This window comes from Pholcus phalangioides, unplaced genomic scaffold, assembly GCF_987345545.1.
Source record: "Pholcus phalangioides strain wild (caught in Gottingen) unplaced genomic scaffold, Ppha-v1.0 ptg000004l_1, whole genome shotgun sequence".
Lineage (NCBI taxonomy): Eukaryota > Metazoa > Arthropoda > Arachnida > Araneae > Pholcidae > Pholcus > Pholcus phalangioides.
In genome coordinates this window covers 7570540-7587771 of record NW_028301597.1, presented here as the reverse complement: position 1 = coordinate 7587771, position 17232 = coordinate 7570540, and the positions used below count along the sequence as shown (strand labels likewise).

Below are 17232 nucleotides of genomic sequence, written 5' to 3'. Positions count from 1 at the left end.
GAGCGTCTTCCTTTGTGAATAACCGAACAAGTAGGCCGGGACCTGACTACGGCGCGGTTGAGGTTGGGGGGGAAGGCATCATCTATAGTTTTATTCTGTCAACGTACAGATACAACTGCAACCGCTGAGCGCGGTTTTTTCAACCGAGAAAATCCACATTTTTTGGGACGGTTGGGGTAACCGTCCCAAAGGCTTGAGCTCCCTGATGACGGTTCGGCTGGACCTGCGGTTGCTCTCTTCCATTGTCTATTAAGTGGTTTGACAAGGAGGGTGATGGGATTTCGGATGCACTGGACAAAGGAATTGCTCTCCTTCTCAGGCTGCCATAAAAAAATGAGAGGAGAAGACAAATTCGACGAACTGTATGGTGAAGTTCCATGCGACGGAAACTAATTCTTTGTTTGGCGCTTTTGCACTGATAACAATAAAAAAAACCAATGAAGAAAAAATTAAATTTTTCTAACTAGTGAATTTTTTTTGCTTTCCTACATGAGCATACATTGAAACTCGGTTATAATGACATTCATAAACTAACGTGATTACGCTAAAACCGAGATGTATATTTTAGAACTCTTGAATGAAATGCATTGGATCCCGATTATAACGTTTTAGCAAAAAACCAATTAGTTACCTCTTCCAAAAGAGTACAAATTGTCAGGAGGCCCAATCATTTCTAATAAATTCATAAAAAATTATCAGAAATAAAAATAATTAGACATCTGAAGGAATAAATTTTTATGTTTGCAAATTTTCCGTATCAAATTTGAAGCATTTATTAAAAGCCCAAGTATGAACCGGGGAGGAAATACGTCCCTAAGAGCTGCATTGCGTGTGTTTTGCTTTCATTATTCTGTCTTTTTGTTATCTATTTTTGTATCGTATATGAATGTGGCTGTCTATCTGTTGTTTTTGCAATGAAAAAAAAACCATCTAGGCCAGCGGTTCTCAACCGGTGCTCCGTGTGAACTCCCAAGGGCTCCGCGGCCCTCGAGGAAAATAAAAAAAGAACCAGTAAATTTGAAAAAAATAATTATTGGTATTTTTGAATAAAAATAAATCAGTAACTTTGATGAATAAATAAAAAATAGGCCGACGGTGCTCCGCCATAGAAATTATATACTGGAAAGGGCTCCGCGGGTCAAAAAAGATTGAGAACCGCTGATCTAGACAAAACGTTGTATGCGGGTAATATCGAAGAGTGCACTAAGACAATTTTCACACCTACCGTTCTTTTCAAGCAGTTTTTGATTTACATACACACACAAAGCCGCAACTAGGTACAGCGGATCCACTGTGCTGAACTAGAGGGGGCGCCGAATTACCCCTTTAACACCACTCCTCCTAACCTTTCCTTACACGGGACGCCAAAAGCTTGCTAGCTCCAGTTAAAAAAGTATCCAGCTGCCGCCCTGCATGTACCTTAAACCTTGCAACATACATACTAATGTACAGGGCCACAACGACATGCGTGGTCGGCCGGGGCAAGCACGCATTTTGGCGCCCCCTTTTAATATTGAAGGAGAGATGAAAGGTTAACATTTGCGCTCCTGTCTGGCTCGGAGTTCGGGGCATCAGTCAGTGCCGTCTTAACGCATGGGACCACCCGAGCACGGCCCGGGTGCCTCAAGAGAAGAGGGGGCTCCAAAAATGAGATCCGATTGGAATTTTCAAGGATTTACCATGTAGGGCTACCATTTAGGGATTTACCATTTACCCGGGGGGGGGGGTGTCCATAATACTCTTAAGATGAGTTAAGTTTTTCGTTACCGCGGTTCTTCGTGTTCATCACAACGAATTTACTAATCCTCCGTTGATGGATGTTCTTAGTATTATGATACAGCGTTATATCATGTGTGATTGAATAAATTAAAAAAAAAAATACATTAAACGAAAATATCATATGTTCCAGTGGTTGCCAATTTTTTTGTGAGCTAATGGCCCTTTGTACAGCATTTCCTTCTCATGCTGCCCCCCCCCCCCCATCTTTCCCCAGTACCTTCTACCCCGGGGGAGGGGGAGCACTTTTTCACTTGTTGGTCGAAAATTGAACTGCAGCTTAATCCCATTATAGCAAACTTCCAAGAGACCGGAGAAATCACTTCGTTACAACGAAATTTCCTTGTAAAGGAATTCCAGGTTGTTGCCGTTGTGCCTATGTAAACTGTTGTGGGAGGTTGGAAAAGTTTTCGTTAGAACGAGATTTTCACTGTAACGATATTCGTTAAAACGGGGTTAGTCTGTATTTGTTTTACTTCATAAATCTCCCCACGGTCTCATTGAGATATCCTGAAAATTTGGATGTACTCGGTTAAGCAGTTTTTGAGGAAAAACTACTCGAAGTACGAGAACCTAAACTGTAATCACCCATTATGTAATTATTTACACTCTAAACCGGAGGTCCTCAACCTTTTTCTAGTCGTGAGCACTGGCTGTACCCATGATCGAAAGGAGAGCACCCTTACAAGTTTGATCATACGTATGCATGAAAAATTAGGATGATTTTAATCCTCGAATGCAATTTGAACGAGGTAATTTGATTGAAACGTCGATCGAATTCTAGCAAGCAATTAAAGGACAAGAGCTTCGAGAACTCCAGTTGCTTCAGGTAGCACCGTGGTGCTCGCGAGCAACAGGTTGAAGATGCCTGCTCTAAACCATTATACTACATCTGGTCATGTAGGCCCTATGTGAACAAGAAGCCCAGGGTCACGCGAATATGGGTGGCTTTAAGATGGCCTTGGTCCCACGAACAGCTTTGTTGAGTTCGCACAGTAGTCCCTCCCCCCCCCCCTTCTTTCTGATGTACACCCCAAACCCAAAACAGAAGTTCTCGAGGTGTGGGTCGCTTTTTCTGGGAATGTTCGGCATTATCGCTCGGAAGGACGTCACGACGACTTTGCATTGCCGTGAACCCCTGCAGTGCTTTGGAATGGCTCTTGCTATTCTTACGAGCAGGCCGAAGAAGCCGCGAGTGGTAAAAGTTTCAAGAACCCCTGCCAAGGTCTTCCAAACGGGTATACCAGTCGGTAACCGTTTTTCAGTTTGTTTGCCTTCATCCGAATTTCTGAGAATTATAAGAATAACCATTATCTATTTTAAGGGCAATAGACCTGTTGGGAAAGGCAATAAAATTTAGATACTGTACTTCCATTTAAGCCCAGTTGACTAGCCTTCCATGCACGCCCTTGGGAAAACGAATGGTCTTTTAAAAAAAGGGACTTCGCGAAACATAAAACAAATTTCGTGGAACCTGTCAACTCGGACATCTCCTACATGGGGCAACTTTGAAATTCACCGTCATAATCCTACAACACAGAATGTCGGCCGGCAATACCGAACGGCTTAATTTAATTGTAATCGAACCGTAGAGGTGTCCACTTCAGAAAGGTTTTGGTATCAGTAAGCCAATCTGAAGCCGCAGCTACGATTATTATTGGAACGCGTGAGGGCGCTTGCACAGTGTTGCAGTACATTACTAATCATATTTTATCCATCTCATTTCTTATTTACCAGTTCCATTAGTCAGCTGTGTCAACGAAATTTTTTTGTGCCACCATGTCTTCAGCAGATTCTGATTCGTTAATGGCTACGATAGTTATTCCGAAAAAATCATAAGCGCGGTTGAAAAAAGACCAGCTTTATTTTATATGACAAAAATATGTTATTTAAATATTTTTTTATAATATATGTTATTTAAATAAATTATGATGATTCCAGTCATGATATATAAAAAAAATTTGTGCGATTGGTCACGAATCGTAAAAGCATCAAAAATGGGTCAACTTGTAGGTTGTCTTTCTTCAACTTTGAATTAATTTCAAACGGCAAATATTGTTACACAAAATTAAATTCCATTACATGAATATTTTTATTAGTATATACAGTAAAACCCCTCCTTCTTGTGAACACGGACAGGACAAAAAAAATTAAATCCATGTAAAATGGGTGACCGTTAAAAAGAGGTTTGAAATTCATACTTTTATATATTATACAACTGTAAATTATTATTTATACAAAAATTGCCACGTTTTTAAGACAAATAAATTCAATTGGTCGAATGGTCGACGCGTTTCGGCTCTTCAATGGAGAGCCGTCATCAGGACCTCGTGGTCAGAACTCACACGAATGAAGAGTGATGTTTACGTCTGGTCGTCCGAAGAGTTCGCCTTTGTATTTGCTGCGTCCGAGTGGTCTTTGGATGCGAATTGGGGAGCCATCTGTTGTAAAGTGATGAAAGTTTTTTCACGACTGAGGTTAATAAAGCCTGTCCAAGCTGACGAAATAGGTGGTGTGTTTGAACAAAAGAAGAAAATGCCGAAAGTTTCTGATTGGGAGGATGAAAGGATTTCGCATGAGGTGGCATGGAGATAGCGAATGGCTTACGGTACACAGATGTATGAAATTCTTTTGTTCATCGAGCACTAAAACTTTGCAGTGATTCAGCCTCCCTCCAGAATGAACTCAATATCCTTCGTGACATCGCTTCTAATCGGGGTTTTTCACCTTTTATCATCGACAAGGTCCTCAGAAAAATGACCCAGACATGCACCACGAACCTGCTCCCAGCTGACTCAAAACAGTTTTCTAATACCGTTGTTCTTCCATTCGTTTCTTCAAGTTTCATGATCTCTTCTATCTTCAAGAAATTTGACTTCCATACAATATTCCAGCCAACAAATATACTCACCTTTTCCCATCTGAAAGATCCTATCTCACCCTCCAAAGAATCTGGTATCTACTTCATCCCATGCAAGAATTGTGAAAATGGATATATTGGCCAAACTAGAAGAAATCTAAATATTCGAGTTCTCAAACACCGAAAGCATGTTGAGAAGGGACGGACGGATAATTCGGCTATTGCCCAACACTGTTGGCAACATTCACATCATTTTGATTTTGACAAAGCATTTGTTTTTAAAAAAGCAACACACAATTCGGAATTGAATTTTCTCGAGGGATATTTCATCAGAACATGCCAGAATTTCCTCGTTAATGATGGAAGAAACACACCACCTATTTCGTCAGCTTGGACAGGCTTTATTAACCTCAGTCGTGAAAAAACTTTCAACACTTTACAACAGATGGCTCCCCAATTCGCATCCAAAGACCACTCGGACGCAGCAAATACAAAGGCGAACTCTTCGGACGACCAGACGTAAACATCACTCTTCATTCGTGTGAGTTCTGACCACGAGGTCCTGATGACGGCTCTCCATTGAAGAGCCGAAACGCGTCGACCATTCGACCAATTGAATTTATTTGTCTTAAAAACGTGGCAATTTTTGTATAAATTAAAACCAGGCAAAGTTACTCATTTTTTGTGATAAAATTATTATTTGTCCGTAAAAGAGGGAGTATCCGTTAAGAGGGGGTTTTACTGCAATGCAGCTTATGAGCACGAATTCGCATGCTAACTGGAGCCAACTTCAGCTTGGCGAAAATAATTTAGCCAATCCCGAGATGTCACGTGACATTAAAAAATAAAAAAACCCCGGTTGCTAACAGTAGTGTGTGTTTCACGCGAAATTCCACGGTTGCTGATAAGATCAACCGCGCCAGCCGAACCGTAGTGTGCCGGCAGCCGTAGGGATTGCTTCACGCCGGGGTTTACGCAAGCTGTGGTTTTTGCGGTTATGTTCAACAAAGACTTTTATTATCTTTAGACTTTTATTAACTTCAATTATCTTACCAAGAGTGCTCCAGCCCACTCTCGTGGGACTGAAGCTTAATGCAAGGAAATCACGTGACTCGGTGAAAACAAAGTTCGTTTGCCCATGAAAATGTACAGTTTCGGTCTCTAAATATTTGGTTTTAAGGTTTAAAAAAGGATAGAGAACACTCATCTCTAAAGATGAAAAAAGACCAAATTATTTATTTCATTAATACTGGAATCATTTCTTTCATTAATGTGGAATAATTTCTTTCATTAATGGGGAATAATTTCTTTCGTTAATGCTGAAAAATTTCTTTCATCAATTCTGGAATTTTCCTTCATCAATTCTGGAATTTTCCTTCATTAATTTTTGAATTTTCATGCATTAATTTTGAAATGATTTCCTTTATTTCTCTCATTACTTCTGGAGTAATTGCTTTCATCAATTCTGGATTTCTTTCTTTCATTAATGCTGAAATTATTTCTTTCATTAATGCTGAAATTATTTCTTTCATTAATGCTGAAATTATTTCTTTCATTAATGCTGAAATTATTTCTTTCATTAATGCTGGAATTATTTCTTTCATTGATTCTGAAATTATATCTCATTAATTTTGGAATTATCTCTTCCATTAATTTTGGAATTACCTCTTTCATTAATTTTGGAATTATCACTTTCATTATTGATGAAATAATTTCTCATTAATTCTGAAATTATACGTCATTAATTCTTGAATTATCTATTTCATTAATTTTGGAGTTATCTCTTTCATTTATTTTGGAGTTATATTTTTCATTAATTTTGGAATTATCACTTTTTCATCAATGCTGAAATTATCTCTTACTTTAATTCTGGAATTACCGCTTTTTCATTGATTTTGGAATTATCACTTTCATCAATTTGAAATTATCTTTCATTAATGCTGGAATTATCGCTTTCATTAGTTTCGGAATGATCACTTTTATCAATGCTGAAATTATCTCTTACATTAATTCTGAAATTATCTCTTACATTAATTCTGGAATTATCTCTTACATTAATTCTGGAATTATCTCTTCCATAAATTCTAGAATTATCTCTTTCATTAATTTGGAATTATCTCTTTCATTAATTCTGGAATTATCTCATCTATGCTGAAATTATTTCTTTCATTTATTATTTTAAATTCTTGTGGAAGCCATTAGAAAATAACGGGGGATTGTGTTTGTTTTCACAGAGTCACGTGATCTTCCGACGAAAAATGTTGGGGGACACCGTTCTCAGCGCTGCCAAGGCAGAGACCGCTGCCGTCATGCTCTCTCCAGTAATACAACTCGATGTGGTGTGACAATAAGCTCGATGGTCGTTACGATTCCGTTTCTCCCTTTTTTTTTTCTTTCCTTTTTCGGCGGAGGGATCATCACATCATCACACCCTAATACATTCCAGAACCCTTCCAATCATTTTTCCTTCGGACATCTCTTCCCCCACCCCATGCATTTTTTTTCCCGGTCGCAATATATATATATATTCTCGACCTTGTACCTCTTCGATCCACTATGAACCTTAAGGTATGAAATGGAGTGCAGGAATTAGTAGAAATTCTTGAAGCGTCTCAGTTTTTCCATTTCCTATTTAACCGGGGCTTTTGACATTATCTTCTCGCTCCTCCTTTTTGGGCCATCTGTTTTCCAACTTCAATCTTCGTTGCAACACATGTTATCATTAGTTTTTCTTTTCTTTTTGTCCAGGGATTGAGTGATCCTGACACATCGCATCATCCGTAACTTGTGCGTCTCCTTCCTCTGTGCCATCGTCAATCGTATCGGGCAAGATGCCATTCAGTATAAAACGCTTCACGATGCATCGAAGCACAAGCCTGCCCGGAGGTCGTACAGTTGAAGGCAAGAAAATATCTCTTACGGAGATCCGAGAGCATCTTCCGACATCGAGAAAAAAATCAGAATCTTCATCCTCCAAGAGCAGATCGTCGAGTAGTCAGCATCAGCATCACAACAGCGTTTCATCTTCGTGCAGCTTGCCAAATAGTCGATCTATGGACGTGTCCGAGCTTCGTCGAACTTTTGGAGATCCGTCGACAGGTCCACCTCCCGAGTTGCTTACAGATTCCGTGGCTCCTGGGACATCACTCCAACTGGCCACGGAAGAAAGTAGGCAGCAACGTAGAGTACTTCATAGTATACAGGAATATCCCTCTCGATGTTCCAGAAGCTCTAGAAATGCCTCTGGTTCGTTCGATAGCGAAAATAGACACACTTTGCCCGCCAAGTGGCGTAGCGCCACCACCCCAGCTTCTGATAATCGTGGTGGAATATACAGCGAAGTATCAACATCTTTAGGTCCTGGAGGTACGGAATTACGCCGTCTGGTTGTTAGAAGAAATGGCGTGCGATTCCAAGGTAAGAGAAACTATTTCTTATTTTTTCTTACTTGACTAGAAATACGCTAGTGGCTAGTAGAAATTTCAGTATGTCATTTCGATCATTTTTGTCACACCATGAACATTTTCTGCGCTTGAGGTCTAATTAGTCTTTAACCAAATCCGAACTGCAGCCTTCCACATTTTTTTTATACGTCTTGCCGAGAGGTTGATGCGGCAGTAGTAAGTTCTGCGGTCATTTTATCGCTATTCTTTTTGTAATTACGCCTCGGATTCTGACGAAGACGAATCATAGATATCGCAAGTGATACTCACACGAGTATCACATCGATCTATTGCAGAGGTTCTCAACCTTTTTTTTGTCCATGGCCCCTTTTCAACCATTTCTCATTCCTGTGGCCCCCTTGGGAACATGAATAGTTTTCTACTTCCCCTTCCTTTCTCCCCCCCCCCATTTCCCCATTAGAAGATAGTTATTCAAAAATTGTCTGAAGTATAAATATTTTTGAATTTAATTGATTAATTTTTAATTTATGAAAATCCCTTGGGGTCACAAAGTGTCTGTATCATCGTAATGTTACTTTTTGTGAAGTTTATTGTTTTGTGTTTTTCTCAGTTTGATTTGAATGTTTTATGTGTTGTGTCAGTCCAATTAAAAAATATATATATTTTTAATCAATGTAAACTCTGCGCGTGAAGACGGCACAATGTCATCAAGTTACTGTACTGGATGAAAGTTTTATTATTTCCAAATTAGTTTTTTTTTTGTGTGTAAATGGTTATGGTTTCATTGAGAAATGTCAGTTGTAGCTTCCAAAATACGCATTCATATAATGATAAAAATCGCAAAAAGTGGTAGCAAGCAGCCTTACTATGAATGTAAAAAAATGAACTAAAATACGTGTGAAAATTTTTTAAATATTTGTTTGAACCATTCATTCCAGAGAAATCATGTACGCAGCAACAAAACTGTTCGTGTGAACTTAATGATTCATTATCAGGATTTCAAGCCCATCGGAAAATACAAATAATCAGATTTTCAAATAAGAAAATTATCAGTTTGTTGACTCCAATTTCGATACGGTGAAAATCTGATATTTCGTTGGATGACAAGCTCCCTTCAAGTGGCTTTTTGGTTCATAACGTGGCTGCTCTCTCGCAGACGAACGAAGCAACATGCGAGTTGACTTAAACCCAACACAATATTTCACATAACAGTCCGTACTATATTTAATATACAGGGCACATAGGTAACGGGGCATATGACATTTTACTGGCGAACCATTGGTCCTAGGGGCATACTTCCAGTTGGAAAAAGTACCCGAATAATGTGTAGTACTCAGATATTTGATTCATGTTGCCAGGGGTTACATAGTTATTAAAATAAAAATGTTAACTTTTTATGCGAACACCATGTGCCTCAAAACCCAATTGAAAAAAAAGTTGTTTCCCGGTCTCCCACAAAAAAATTCAACGTGTCTATGTTCAAATTTTCACTGAGATATTCGAAGAAAGTTGAAAAAAAACAGCATTAAATGAGGGGAAACCATTTTACCCGCATTGAATGCTGTTTTTTTCCCAAATTTCTTCAATTTTCGAATTCGCAAATCTCGGTGAATATTGCACTTAGAAACGGGAAGTTATTTTAGTTGGCATCGGGAAAGACAAAACAACAACTTTCTAATTGGGTTCTTTGGCACACAGGGACGGTAGAAAGAGTGTTTTTTTCTTATTTTATAGCTAGACAACCCATTACAACATGAATGACATATCTGAGTTGGACACGTGATTTGGATACTTTTTCTACTTGGGTATGTCTCTAAGACTAACCAGCCGCCAGTAAAGTGTCATACGCCGTGTTACCCATGCAGCCTGCATATACTCGTAAAAAAATAACTTGAGACGAAATACAGTCAACTCTCATTTTAACAAATACCATTATAACACGGGAAAAATATCGTTTTAACGAAAACTTTTCTAATCCCTCGGATAGGTTTACATAGGAACAATATAAAAATCTGGAATTCCTTTGTAACGAAATTTCGTTATTACGAAGTGATTTCTCGGGTCTCTTGTAGTTCCGGTCTAATGGGGTTTGACCAAAGCATATTAATAAAGGGTCTTTAATTCGCTTTGGGTTTGACTGTATTTCCCCCCAAAACAATCTGACATTTTTGCAGTAAAGTAATTGAACTTCGGCAATTTGATCTGAAAACAGTCCTTTTTATAATGATCATGTCCTTTTTACTTTTATAAATTTAGGAAGGAAACAAAAGGAAGAAAAGGGGGGGGGGAGAGAAAAATAAAAATGGCCAAGACGTGCTCGGTAAATGCGTTGAAATTCAACTTGTGCGCAAGGGGATTCGTGCCTCACTCTCAGTTTTAAGACAGAATTTCACATGTATGAGACGTTTGACTACGGGCACGATTAATCTCTATATATAGCTTTCAATATTAAAATATTTCATTTATACGAAGCACAATTTCAATTATTTGACATTTTCATTTTGATTCGAACTCCAAATCTTTGGCATTCAGACATCATTTCCGACTATCAAATCCAAGCAGTTTTTGCAGATTGTGAAAACGTGTCGCTGAATTGGTTTTGCAAGCGTATTATCAATACTAAAAACCATAAATTTTAGGTTGACAGATACAAAGAGACGCATTGAGCGGATTATAGACATTTCAAAGTGAAGACTTACGTGAGAATTTATTGCACTTTTTTCAGAAATCAGCAGATGCAGTGAGTCTCTAATAAACGGATTTAAATTGCTTTAAATGTAGTCATACACCTTTTTAGAATTTTTTTTCTAATGTCCACAACATTGTTCTTACAGGTTAGGAAAATTGCATTGAAATTATTTAGGATGCTGCAGGCCAGTAGTAGGGCAGTTAAAAGGAAGCATTAAAGTATCGATTAAAAAATTTTTAAAGATGTGGTGCCAATCGCATGTTCACGATATCTACAGACAAAATGTTCGGAAGCCCGTATTCTGTTCCCTGATTTGTTAATTTAGTAGAGGGTGGTCAGGCCTGGCCATTTATCGTTGGCGACAAAATAATAACGTTAGCAAACATACCACGGGAAAAAAATACTTGTAGCAAATATTGAAAAAAGAACCCCCAGCCCTTTTTCATTGGATTTTTTTGTGATATGAATATTAATTTCAAGAAATCTTTTTTTTTTCATTTCATCGCTTTTTCTCTTCCTTCTTTATTGTGTAAACAGACAAAAATATGTGGATATGCAAACGATGGAACAGATGCGCCACGCTAGGAAAATGCAAACACCTAGCATGATTAAGTTTTTTTACGTTTCTTCCGACCAGAAATGGTCCTATTCAGTTCACGCGGATTTATTAGTGCAGATTATATAATGAAAAAAAATTCCCTCCCCCCCAAGAGTTGAGGGATGGGGGTTATTTAATGTCTGCTTTGCCCAAGGCCATGGTCCTCACATCCTGGAACAGGGCTCCCTAGGCTGGGATCTTTCACGGGCCCCTATATGATGAATTTATAACGTGATAAATACTGAGAAGCGTCCCAGGCCATGTCGTCCATATTCCTGGGCCCCAGGGCTGGAGATCTGTCAGCCCCACCCTCGTGGGGGCCATGCCCAGGAGCCCTTGCAAAAGTTGGTTCCTGCGGTGTACCCCGAGCGGGGCCGTCGCAACTAGATACTTTGTCATCCGGGGCAAGCTGGCATTTTGGCGCCCCTTGATGTAGAACAAACAGTTAAAAGGTGAATTCGGCGCCCCCGTTCTGGTTCAGCGCCTGGGGCACCAGACCCACCTGCACCCCCCCCCCCAGTTGCGGCCATCGCCCCCACCCTCTGGACCATTTCATCACCCCCTCAGAAGTTATTGGTTGACAAGGAGGAAAAAATTTAAAGTATGGGAAACTGGGCTGATCACTTCTCCATGGTGTCAGAAGTGTTTCAATCATGTGGGTGATTGTCTTGGGCTTCACATAGGAAATTTTTCATTTCTGAAACGATTCTGGAATTATTTATTCTAATAATTCAGGATTTTCATCAATTTTGGAATCATCTCTATCATTAATTCTGAATTTTCGCGATTAGTTTTGGAATAATTTCTTAACTAAATTTTAGATTTCTTTCATTCATTCCTAGAATTATTTCTTTCATTTATTTTAGAACTATTTCCTTCATTTATTCTAGAATTATTTCTTTTATAAATTCCGAAATTACAGTATTTATTTCTTCTTGCATAAATTCTGAAATTTCTTTTTTCATTGATTTCGAAATTATTTCTTCAATTAAAATTCTCTGGAATAAATCGTTTTTCAATGTTTTCAACTATTTTCAGTAAATGATCAGCGGGCCACACGTTGAACACCCCTGGTATAACGGAAAGGCTATACAGTACTTACCATAGCGGTTTCTTTGTTTGTCATATCTTTTACTCTAAAAACAACGATTTTTCTCTCCTCGTCATTTCTGATTACTTTATAACAGTACTTACTAGGAAGATCCTCCATTGTGATCAATGTGATTTGGTCCTGAGAAACGCCTTTTGTTAAATTAATAAAATTAAGCGTAAGATTAAAAATTTAAAAGATAAAAATCGAAAACGGGAAAAATAAAGCGAGAAAATTTGCCGAGAGAAATGTATAAAGAACGTGATGGTAACCTCTCCCAGCAAAATTTCCCGCAAAAATTTTTTTTTTGACTAAATTTTTCCCACGCATTCCAAAAAATGTGCTGCCATCTACCGGTGAAAATTACTCAAGTCTTTTACAATAGAAAAGTACTGCACTGCATTAATATTTTTTCAAAAAATTCTTTTGCTTGATGAACTCTCAAAATTTCCCACAAATGCTAAGAAATTTCCCACTCGGCCAAATTTTCCCACGAATATGGGAAATTTCCCACGAGTTACCATCACTGAAAGAATGACACGACATGGAAAGAGAAACTAGCCAAGCAAAGGGAAAGTAGCCAAACAGACAGCGCTCCGGCAACCTTCGTTTCGCCCAATCAGGGCTCAGAATCTGGACTCTCGAACATTTTGTCTGTAGATATGGTGAACTTGCGTCGCGATCGGGTCAAAATCGGACATTTTATATTTACCGATAATTTAACACTTATTGGCGAATGATTCTGGCGATTTTTCGAGCTACATTTTCTAAATGTGTTGAATGGGGGGGGGGGGGAGAGAGAATAAGTTCCTGGAAAGTTTGAAGAAGAATCAATATATGTCGGCTGCCGACCCCATGGGAGATTGTACTATGAAGAAGAATGAATTGATTGAGAGCTGAGAGGATTAGAGTCAATTGTCGCCGTTTTTTTCTTCTGAGAAACGTGGTTTTCTAACATTGCCGTCCGTACCTTCAAATACGACTCTTATCCAGCCCATGGATAAAAAAGTAATTTTAAAACTCTGAGAGAGAAGGTTTAAATCAAAGGACTTTTAAGAAGGTGTTTTGCAATGATCTCTGCCTCAGGATTAACAATAGCTGACTTCCGCAAACATAATTTAATACACTAATACACTGCATTCCTCATAATTTTTATTTATGAAGCTTGGCATAAAGTGACTTACACAGGGGCGCCGTTATCAGACACGGGGCCATCTCAAAAATTTCGAGGCATCAAAAATGTTTAGGACACCCTTAGCCCCGATTTTATATATTTTGTGGGGGGGGGGGATCACCAACTATTATTTCAGAATATGCAGGAATGCTGAGAAATATCCTAACAAAAAATTTTAAATACGCAATAAAATGTAAATAAAAAAAATTAATGATAATTCAGTAGTTAAAGGTAGTTTCAAAGTGATGAGAGGAAACAATATTCCAGAAACTGATGAAAATTTTAGAATTGAGGAATTAAAAATAACTGTAAGAAATGGATCCAACACCAATGAAAATTCAGAATTAATTAGAAAAATAATAACAGAATTGATTTTTTTAGAATGAACGGAAGAAAAAATTCTAGAATTGATGAAAATTCGGAATTAATGCGAGAAATAATTTAAGAATTGATGGAAGCCTCCAATAAGTTACCGTGAGTGCGGGGCCCGGTGCAACCGCAGCTGCCGCACACCTCTAAGGGCGGCTCTAGACTTACAGAACCATGAAATCCGTTTGGGACGCATTGTAGCCAGATTGCTTTTCAGGCTGAAATTTCGAGTGCTTTGACACGTAGACTGCTCAACACTAATTTTATTGCCAAAAACTTTTTAGTGATTTCAGGGTAATTTTGAGTGCTGATTCTATGTGTGAATCTGGCATTATTTTTTTTTCAAACGCTCTAATTTTTAACATAAAGTGAAAATTAAATGTCAGTAGTACTACATAAGCAGCACACAAATCGCATTTAAATCTGCGAGTGGAGTTTACATCACTAGAATGCTTGAATCAATGGAATGAATCAATTTAATTATGAAAAGTAATCAATTTAATCATGAAAAGTAATCAATACATAAATCGGAAGATAAGTCAATTCTGATGATACTTAGGGCTGGACTTGGGCAAGTGTGAAGGTTGGCCGCAACCGGGGCATTAAATGTTAGGGGCCGCAAAAACGTGATGAAAGAAAATACTTTGATAGCATTTTAATTTAAAAACTTCGTTTTCAACGAAGCGAATGCATTTAAACCTCGCTACAACGATACTCAATATAACGATAAATTACTCTACAACGATACTCAATATAACGATAAATTACTCTACAACGATACTCAATATAACGATAAATTACTCTACAACGATACTCAATATAACGATAAATTACTCTACAACGATACTCAATATAACGATAAATTACTCTACAACGATACTCAATATAACGATAAATTACTCTACAACGATACTCAATATAACGATAAATTACTCTACAACGATACTCAATATAACGATAAATTACTCTACAACGATACTCAATATAACGATAAATTACTCTACAACGATACTCAATATAACGATAAATTACTCTACAACGATACTCAATATAACGATAAATTACTCTACAACGATATTTTTTCAAGCCTTGTTTGAAAATGCCTATACTCTAATGTTAAATTGTTACCTCTCGACATAACGATATATAATCCCTACATAATCTACAGCGACATTATTTCTTGGTCTGCAGAGTCGTTGTATCGAGGTTTCGCTGTAGCTTAAAATTTTGTCTAAAACCTTTAAAATTCAGACATCGAACCCTATTCCTCTTGCCTAGGGTTTTCACAGAACCCCTTCCTCCAAGTCAAGTAAAGGATGGAGGTGGATCTAGTGTTCCGGATGATGGGTTGCTAAATTCTTCTTTTAAAATTTAAAAAATTACACAAGGCAGACATAATGCATACTTGCCCGGCTGAAAGAGTATGAAGTTGAGGTCCTGGGTAGATAATCGGTTCAATTTCCCCGACAGCTCTCCAACCTTTAAATGTCTGGAAGCAGCGGGCAATATCGTTTAAATTTATTGTCGAATAACTTTTTTCTATGACCACGAAATAATAGTTTGATGTTCATTCTGCCTATGTAAACCTGGCGTGCTCCAGGGTGTTCATGGTTACTTAGGGATTAGGAAACTCCGTTTTCGAGGGCCACAAAATGTTTAAGCCCGTCGTTGATAATGAAGTAATGCGTATTTGTAAATCAATAAAAACATCTTTAAAAACACTCCACTCAATTATCAGATTTCAATATGCAGGCAATGCACGTCACACGAAATTTGTGGTACATTTATGTTCAGAATAAAAGTAAAACAATATATATGTATAATATACATTATACATATCGTGTATACATTTATGTATCGTATAATATATGGAATGAAAATAAGGGAATATATTTAGGATATCAGAATAGATCAATGCAGTAATGATATACTCTATAATGTTGCATTTTGTCCACTAAAATGAACACAAAATGATATTAAATTAATTCAAGGAGAAGCACTTGCATGATTTTCTGTTATGGGTTTTGAATGTCTTTCATAGGAGGCTTCGGTAGAGTAATCAGACATCATACGCGAGGCTCGAGCTTGCCTTGATACTTTTGTTCCATTACTTTCATATCTTGATGAAACCGCCTGTCAAATTGGACCAAGTAACTAAGAAGAAAATGCGCTTTTGTGCTCATATATTAACAGCCTATTTTTCAAACGTTTGAAAATTTTTAAATCCAATTTACAAGTTAATCATATTTTACTGCAATTCTTCATCGTTCTCCGCATTGTAATCATTCAAAAAATTCTCAACAACCAATACGAAACATGATCAAACTGAAGATTGACCAGATTGGACGGATATTGGAAGCACTCGCCACTTTATTTATTGAGCACCTTTAACGAATTGCTTCACTAAGCCGAGTTTTATATGAAGTGTTGGGAGATGTATTTTGTCTATGAACCGCTGGCTCTCTAAAAATATTTTCTTTGTTGTCCCAGTAAGAGGTTCATCAGCTCAAGATCATGACAAATAACGAATGTCTGATGATGTGATATACGTAAATTTTGCGCATAAAATTTCGAAATTTCGCAAAAATAAAGTAAAAAATTAAATCTACGACATCGCTGCGGCCGGAAAAAGATCATGCAAGAACGGGACCAACGACGACTGACGAGAATCATTAAACGTGACAGACGTGCAACCCTTCCGCAAATTGCTGCAGATTTCAATGCTGGGCCATCAACAAGTGTCAGCGTGCGAACCATTCAACGAAACATCATCGATATGGGCTTTCGGAGCCGAAGGCCCAATCGTGTACCCTTGATGACTGCACGACACAAAGCTTTACGCCTCGCCTGGGCCCGACAACACCGACATTGGACTGTTGAGGACTGGAAACACGTTGCCTGGTCTGACGAGTCTCGGTTCCAATTGCTTCGAGCTGATGGACGTGTACGGGTATGGAAACAACCTCATGAATCCATGGACCCTACATGTCAACAGGGGGCTGTTCAAGCTGGTGGAGGCTCTGTGATGGTGTAAGGCGTGTGCAGTTGGTGTGATATGAGACCCCTGATACGTCTAGACACGACTCTGACAGGTGACAGGTACGTAAGCATCCTGTCTGATCACCTGCACCCATTCATGTCCATTGTGCATTCCGACGGACTTGGACAATTTCAGCAGGACAATGCGACACCCCCACACGTCCAGAATTGCTACAAAGTGGCTCCAGGAACACTCTTCTGACTTTAGACACTTCCGCTGGCCACCTAAATCC

The 17232-nt window shown here is 38.4% G+C and overlaps 1 protein-coding gene across 2 annotated transcripts in view; it reads left to right on the top strand.

Annotated features, from left to right (window-relative positions):
- The window catches only part of LOC149086509 (coiled-coil domain-containing protein AGAP005037-like), a 758714-nt gene that overhangs the window by 96946 nt on the left and 644536 nt on the right, over nucleotides 1-17232 (top strand). For both annotated transcript variants that reach the window (XM_089255964.1, XM_089255963.1), the window contains exon 2: nucleotides 7385-8053. In XM_089255964.1, coding sequence (XP_089112090.1) covers nucleotides 7468-8053 — 586 coding nt within the window. In that variant the 5' untranslated portion in view covers nucleotides 7385-7467. The remainder of the gene's footprint in view (nucleotides 1-7384; nucleotides 8054-17232) is intronic.